Source organism: Suricata suricatta, chromosome 1 (assembly GCF_006229205.1).
Source record: "Suricata suricatta isolate VVHF042 chromosome 1, meerkat_22Aug2017_6uvM2_HiC, whole genome shotgun sequence".
Taxonomy (NCBI): Eukaryota; Metazoa; Chordata; class Mammalia; order Carnivora; family Herpestidae; genus Suricata; species Suricata suricatta.
In genome coordinates, this window is record NC_043700.1 from 68,527,605 (window position 1) to 68,535,516 (window position 7,912).

Below are 7,912 nucleotides of genomic sequence, written 5' to 3' on the forward strand. Positions count from 1 at the left end.
TGCAAGTTATAGGCCAGAGGCATGAGAAAATAGACCGAGGTTACTTTCACAGTTACCTCCGCAGACGCTCTATGGTAACTACACAGCAAAGCAATCAGAAACAAACTTGATTTGTCTCTCGTCAGTCTGTGTATATGTGGATATCTGCATATTTAATTGGCACATAAGCATTTCCAAATACCCAAATGGCTTCAATCCTACATCCATTTACTTCTCAGAGTGATTTAAAGTAACCCCAGTGACACATTAAAAAAAAAAAAATAATAAAAAAAAATAAATTCCAGGCTTCCTAGTGAGTACAGCCAAATCGAACTGTTCAGCTGATGCTATGGTAGCTATTTCTGCAGGAAAGCACAAATTTCTGTAGTTGTGGCCCACCACTACTTTATCATTGAACTCTAACTTTGCCAACACGGTTTCAAGTAACGAAAATATTCTTGACTTACTGGGAATTACATATAACATTAAAAAAACCAGATTATGAATTTTTTTTGCCAATCATCAAACATGTTTTCAACTGAATGAGGAACATTCTTTTAGTTTAATATAAGATTTTCAACGAAACAGAATACATTTACAATAAAGTTAGTGATCTCAATCAAGAAGTCCTGTAATCTTCAAATTCAGGCCTAACCGAGAAGAGCAAGGATTACAGGAGGAAAGAAAAAAAACAAAAACACAAATAATCTCCTGTGGCCATCACCTTCGGGGCTGGTTCCCTTGTAGTGATGAATTCTATTTTAAGTGATCGTGTTTCCAAGATCTGCCCAGTGCTTTAAAATGTAACTTTCTGAGAAGATTGAGAAAGCCTTTGTTCTTGGGCTTACACGGTAAGCACTTTGCGTGATTCTTAATCACATTTTTATCCAGAACACAGTGTTACAGGTCACATTTTTCTCAACGATGCTTATACTGATTTGTGCTCTATAAATACAAACATATTTACACACAGAATACACACCCTGACACGGGGCTATGAAGTTAGCCAGCCATCCATAAGAAGAAGGGAATAAAAATTGCAGGAAGGGTGGTGTATGATGCCAAGCCCAGACAGACTATAGACACCAATCCCAAGATTGCTGAAGCAAGAACACTTCTCTGATCGCGAATGATTATCTTCACATTCTCACAGAACTGAAAAATAAAATTTAACAATATTAGAACAGGTGGCTAAATCTAAGAAGAATCACATATACCAAAGGTAAAGCATACTTTTCTCACTGATTTTCTGTCTAACAAAAGAACTGGAATTTCTCTTATGACTTCAGAAGGAATTCAAGATGTGAATAGTTGAGTTTCTTGATTTCACATCCCATAGTAGCTGAAATGACACTTCAGACAACTGAGTTTATACAGCAGCTGCCTTTGTAAATACAGCATTTTTATAAAAATCTACAGAGTATGTAATCACATAAAAGTTATTAGGATTAAAGGTTAAAATTTTATACTGCTTGTCAATAACAATAATGTATTCTAAAATTATATAAGCAAAGGAATCTCTAATCTTGAATAACAGAATTTAGCCTATTATTGGTGAATTCAATTCCTACAACGCATCATTTGAAAATTTGATGATACCAATGATAACTTTCTTTATATGTCCCAACTAAAGGCATAGAAAGTCTAATTTTTTTGCCAGATCCCATTACTTGAATAAATTAAATTCAACCACTTATGGGATATAAAATTGGCTGCTGGAGATAAAGATAAATTAAATAGGATCCATAGCCCTGAGGAAAGCATTCTTCTAATATATAAATACAAAAACGAATTTTACTCAAAAGTGATGGTTTATGTTTCAGTCCTGGCTCATCTCTTATTAGCTTGAGTAAATCTCATGTAAATCATCGAACTTGTCCAGCTACCCTCTCCTCCCCATAGGAATACAGAGGTTGTTGTGAGGAAGGATCAAATGAGATCTTTAATGCAAAAGTACTCTGTATTCTTCTACATGCTGCATATATGTAAGGCATTACAATGATTATTATTACTGCTACATGTGTTGACAATTCTCTCTACCTCATCACTGTCAGGCAAAATTTAGCAGTGAATTGTCCAATTTTTATATATGACTTTTGCTACGCATATTAGTTTTAAGTGCCTTTTCTAGACATGACACTGTATATGCTTTGAGGGTCTCCTATCACGGCCTAAACAGTCCTGATTAGGGAGGTTTGTAAATTCTTTTTTTTTTTTTAAGAGAGAAGGTGGGGAGGGGGGCAGAAGGAGAGAGCTAATCTTTAAAAAAATTTTTTTTAATGTTGTATTTATTTTTGAGAGAGAGAGAAAGCGAGCACGAGCAGGGGAGGGGCAGAGAGAGAGAGGGAGACACAGAATCCAGCCTCCGGGCTCAGGAGCTGTCAGCACAGAGCCTGACGCAGAGCTCAAACCCACGAACCTTGAGACCATGACCTGAGCCGAAGCCAGACGCTCAACCAACTGAGCCACCCAGGCACCCCAATGTCTTTTTATTTTAATGCTAGGTTTCTAAATTCTCTTTAAAAAATGTTTTTTAATGTTTATTTATTTTTAAAGGAGAGACAGAGCGTGAGCAGGGGAGGGGCAGACAGAGAGAAAGACACCAAATCCAAAGAAGGCTCCAGGCTCTGAGCTGTCAGCACAGAGCCCAATGTGGGGCTCAAACCCACCAACCTGAGATCATGACCTGGGCTGAAGTCGGACGTTCAACCGACTGAGTCACCCTGGAGCCCTTAGGTTTCTAAATTCTTAATGGACAAAGTATACACATCCAATATATTTTAACACACTATCTTGACTGTCAGGTTGTCTCTCTCCATACTTTTATACAACTGCTAGACAAATACAGAACTTCCTGTCGGTTATCTCAATGTTGTTTTCCTTACATGTCAAACAGATGAATTGTCTCCTTTCACTGAACAAAACATTGAGTCCAAATACACAATCATAAAGTGAGGATCAAATGAAATGAAGTTTTCAGGACAATGAGAAAAGGGCTTGACAAATAATGGGAGGATATTCTTTTGGGTAAAAGACTAAGTAGTCTTCATACAGTTAAGCTTCTTTTTATTTTTTTCCCAATAATTTTTAATTATGGGAAACAGAGAATCATTGTGGACTCCTTTCCGCAAAAGCAGATTTTCTCAAGGAGCATCTTATTTCTAACGTCCTGGTCTTGTTCACTTGGCCATGAGCCTAGGAGGCATCCAGCTCTGGGGGTGCTCAGCAGGAGGGAATGCCCTGCATTGCTAGAAGGTGTTAAGAAGCTGGTAGGGACACTTATTGAGCACTGGATCCCCAGAAATTAAGCATTTACATTCATTTTTTTTTGGCATTGAAAAGCAGAACCAGCAACATTAAGAAAAAGTTGAAAAAGCATAAAGCATAGAAATAGTAATTAAAGGGCCTTATAGTTTACAAAGCACTGAAACTGTTAACAGTAATATAAAACTCCTTTTAGTTTTAGGATTTCTAAACTTGTTAAAAAGAGCTTCACTACAAAAAAGTAAAATATTTTTTTCCAATTTATTTTCAAATTAGTTGCAGTGCTTTTCATGAGGGAAAGTGCTATTCAGAGTGTTTATGAACTCAATTTTAAGAGACAACTTGCAACTTTTTGAAAAACTCAAAAAGCAGACCCAAAATCGAGTAATTCCTACGTTTCTGAAAAGTAGAAATTAGTCTTCCTTCAGTATTAATGACCTTCTTCTGTCAAGCAAGGCATGTTCAAAAACAGTTCTTAGAACTGGAAAATTTGGGATGGGGATTTTATTTCCCGGGAAATCTACTCTGGCCAAATTGTTACTCCATTCAAAGTGAAGACAAAAACTCAGTTTCACAAGAGGTGCTATGCGGCAACAGCAATTAAAACACTTCTCCACTTCTGTAAAACCTTACAAAGTTTCCAAAGATGAAAAACTACTCCAACTAGTTATTTATGCAGATTAAATATTTTACTACCTTAAAAAAGAATTTGTGCTTTTTTTCCCCCTAGAAATATACAATACCGTGCTATATGTGTTCCATGAAAGAAACTCCTAATTACTGGATAGAAGAACTGTTTTTCTTTAAAGAAATAACTTGCTTGGTTCCTAAGTAAATCTGACGTGTTTCCTTTTGTACACTTTTGGAGCCAGTGTTTGTAAATGTAGTGAAGTTCATTTCTAACCAGGCCCGGACTGGAGTTGTGATTCTTAAATCATAGCACAGTGCTCTAACTACATTTTCATCTTACTTAGAAAATAATTCATAGATTGAGTCTGTTGCGGCTCTATACATAATCTACTAGGGGCTTCATGTTCCGGTGTATAAAAAGCATGATACTTTTATGCTCTGCCCCAGAGGAGAGAAAGGTTTTCCCGTATAGGTCAAAAAATTAATCAAGATGTAGAGCAGAACAAAATTGGTTGCATGGACTCATTCTTTTGGTCTGAAAATTTTCTAGACATGAAGACTAAAACACGAAGCTCATTACATGATAGCACAGGTTTCCATTAAGAGTGAACATTAACAATAATCTCTCTAACAACTACAGTGAAGGCTGAGAAAGCTTCTAATTGTGAAGTTGCAAGCTTAAAATGTTAACTATCTTTAAGAGGTTTCAGAACGAAACAACAAAAAAAATCCACACACACCCCCCTTTGGATCTGTGACTGATTTAATCATCTTAAATGCTAATACTGTTTTTTAAAAGTATCCATAAAAATCACAAGTTAATGAATCTTCTTGAAAACCAATTGTTTTGCTCTCTGGGGTACCCATAAACAATCTTAACCACTTTAGGGGCTAATCCCTAAAGGATGCTTAACAATGAGGAAATCTACACGGGGATTAGAGCCTTCAAGGAAAGAATTCAGAATGCCAAGCAAATGACTTCTCTGAGGCCAGTCGCAGGAGTAAGGGATCTACCAGGGAGGTCTTCTTACTGGGAATTTTGATAGTTTATATAAAGCAAAGGGAATTCACTCCCTGCAGCTTGCAGACAGAGAAACCTCCATAGCTCCCCTAATTTTAAAGGCACAAGAATTTGCACACGGGGTTACAGATTAATTGCAAACTCTGAATGCCTGTTGCAAGCACACAGCGACAGATTTTCTGTTGACCCTCACTCCTACCCCCACCTGTTCTTGTGTCATTTCAACTGCACTGGGTGGACACCCTGGCGACCTCTGCAGCAATAACTGGGTAGATCTTTTGGAATCGCTGGCAGTGGTACTACATTGCTACACCTTTTAACCAGGCTCTGCGAGGTTATCTTACAAGGGACAGCACTATTTATTTAATTGGCCTCCCTTAGGAACACCGGAGAGGTCGTTACTCATTCTAGAACTCAATCCCAGAGTATAGAAAAAAGTTAGGGGTGGGAAGGGGCATCCCCACTCGGCCCACAGGCGAGTGTACCCACGTGTACCTTGTCAGCCTGGGGGCTGATCGGGGTGCCAAATCTGCAGTAGGTCACGAAGTGCTCACAGTTGTTCCACAGGAGGCTGTAGGAAGTCAAGCCCAGCAGCTTCTCCGCCCTCTGGGCCACCTCTTCGTTGAGCAGCGCCTGCCTCTTGAGGGACTTGTCCAGGTGATTGACCAGGATGTCGGCTCCGTAAGCGAAGTCCTCCACTGTGTCCACGCGGACGCTGGCCACCCTGCCGATGACGCCCAGGATGAGACGCTTGTTGGAGACCACCTTCTGCGTGAGCCGCTTGTCGTCGGTCAGGGCCAACAGGATGTCGGGCATCATGTGGGCGACACGGTTGTCGCCCAGGTAGATGCCATAGTGGGTCAGGTGCGTCCGAGACACCTCCAGCACGTCGCCGCGCAGGAAAGTGCTGATCTCACTGAAACTGTTCCTCGCCTTGTTTTCGCTCGGGGCGCCCGAACTGAAGAGCTTGAAGTTGGAGATGAGGAGCAGCTTCTCCAGCAATAGGGACAGCGCCTCCAGTACTGGGTTCCTCATCCTGCTGGGGAAAAGGAGTGCTGGGGGCGGAGAGGGGAGGGACCGCAGCCGCGCGGGCACCCGCCGGCTTAGGCGGGCCCGCCGGACAGGGGCGCTGCTGCTCACCTGCAGGCCGGCGGCCCAGGGTCGCGGGGGGCTTGCAGCCGCCTCGGAGGCAGAGGGAGCAGAAGGAAAAGGAGAGAAAGCCTGGAAATTGGCGTGGCCGCCTTGCACTGGGGACTGAGGAGAATGAGGACCTGACGGCGGCTGACCGCGGGGACAGTGGCACCGACGCTGCGAGCCACAAGCTCCCAAACGCACCTGGGGGGACACACCAGGAGGACGCACCAGCGCACGGGGACTTGCGCGGAGCTCTAGCCCGGACCCTCCTCTGAGGCCTTTTATTCCAGGCAAGGAGGCGGGCCGAACGGCGTCACAGACCCGGCAAGAGCGCTGATTGGGCGCCGGCTACAAGCGCCGCTTGCCGCGAGGGGCGCGCGGGACTGCGGGTTCTTTGGAACGCGTCTGGAGGCCCCACAGGTTCGGGGTTCTCCCTCGAGAGCCCCCTTCCAGACGCAGGTTCGCTCCGGCACTCTCGACCTGAGCACTTCCGTCCTCTGAGCCGCCATTCGAAGTAGTGACCGAGACTTAGCGGCACAAATGTTCCTGCACCTGTCCGGACTGGGGTGCATTCTGGGCACCTCGGGAACGTTTTCGATGGAAAAGTCCTCTCCCGCGAGTTTTCTGACCCAAACCACCTCCCTCTAAAGGACTGGACACCCAGAGACCCTGGCTTACTTAAACTCTGCGAAGAGTGTGCGCCACCAAAGCCTGCGTACTACTTCCTAAATTCCCGGGGCCGCAGTCCCACGCGCCGCGGATCATTCGCCCCTTTAAATGCTTTTTGCGCTTATCCTTTTTGCTCAGCTGGCGCGCGCGCGTCCAGATCCCCGGAGCCGGCGAATAGAACCCAAGAAGCCTCTGCGTTCGGAGTCACCAGCGACCGTTGAGCGCACGACTCCGAACGTTAAGCTGAAAAACGGCGAAGCCCCTTAACGACCTCCTGGAAAGCTGGATTAAAGTCTAATTTATTTCTCCGGATTCAGGCTCAGATGGACCCAGCTTGGGTTCACCCACCAAAACGTGGCCGCTTTCCTTCAAAGCGCAGCCGCCGGGAGGTGGCTAAGGAAGGATGTGGCACTGCATTCCTTGCCCGAGTGCCTACAGCGTGACCCACGTGCGAGGGTGGTCCCCGGGATCAGCCGGGTGACGGAGCTGCCAACTCGCAGTCCGCGCCAGGTTTGGGCACGCGGTGTCCCGACCCTGCGCGGAGTTCCGTGCTAATGCGTCTTGTACATGTTTAAATTCCGCAGACAAAGGCCACAAAGAGAGCCTCGGTTGGCTCCACAAAGCTGCCCAATTCGGGGCTAATCGGTTTCTTCGGGTAGCGGATTCTCCGCTTGCCTGGGGGCGGAAGCTGGGCTGTGGATGATGGATGAAGGGCCATTCATCTTACCTGGAAGATGAAGGGGACCATGGAGACCAGGCAGGGAGGAGGCTGACTTCCAATTATCCTCGGAGCCCAGCCTTTGCTCCCACCTCCGGGCTGCCATCAGCGTTCTGCCCCAGTCGTCCCGTTTGCCTGTGCTGACTTTTGTTTATTTCACAAATGATCCCGTATCACATTATAGTCCCAGCAAAGAGAAAAAAAATCCCTTTCCTACCAAGGAATCGAAAGCAGAATATGGGGTAGGGGCGAAACGAGTAAATTGGAAATTTTAGATAATTTACTTCCCCAGTCTGCCCCCAAAATAGAAAGCGCAGAGTTGCTGAAATTAATCAGACACTTGGGCGTTTGTTAGCCTCCAGCCGCACACCAGCTCCGTGGCAGGATTTAAAATCTGGACAGTCTGGAAGTTAAAAAAAAAAAAAAAATTTGATCCAGAACTCCGCACACAAATTAAACTGCAGGCCCAACGTCGGACCCTAAGGCTCTAGCTAGTC

At 44.4% G+C, this 7,912-nt stretch overlaps 1 protein-coding gene across 4 annotated transcripts; it reads right to left on the reverse strand.

Moving 5' to 3' along the window:
- Positions 1 to 522: 522 nt before the first annotated feature.
- Positions 523 to 7,514, reverse strand: LRAT (lecithin retinol acyltransferase). 4 transcript variants are annotated; one of them, XM_029952913.1, is made up of 3 exons: positions 7,425 to 7,514; positions 5,390 to 5,930; positions 523 to 1,134 (listed from the first exon to the last, which is right to left on the reverse strand). In XM_029952913.1, exons 2-3 carry the CDS (start codon positions 5,927 to 5,929, stop codon positions 982 to 984), a joined length of 693 nt encoding a protein of 230 aa, XP_029808773.1. In that variant the 5' UTR covers position 5,930; positions 7,425 to 7,514; the 3' UTR covers positions 523 to 981. The 4 variants fall into 4 exon arrangements, with proteins under 4 accessions (XP_029808773.1, XP_029808948.1, XP_029808919.1 ...); XM_029953088.1 differs by lacking the exon at positions 7,425 to 7,514 and adding an exon at positions 6,257 to 6,299; XM_029953059.1 differs by lacking the exon at positions 7,425 to 7,514 and adding an exon at positions 6,230 to 6,293.
- Positions 7,515 to 7,912: the final 398 nt, after the last annotated feature.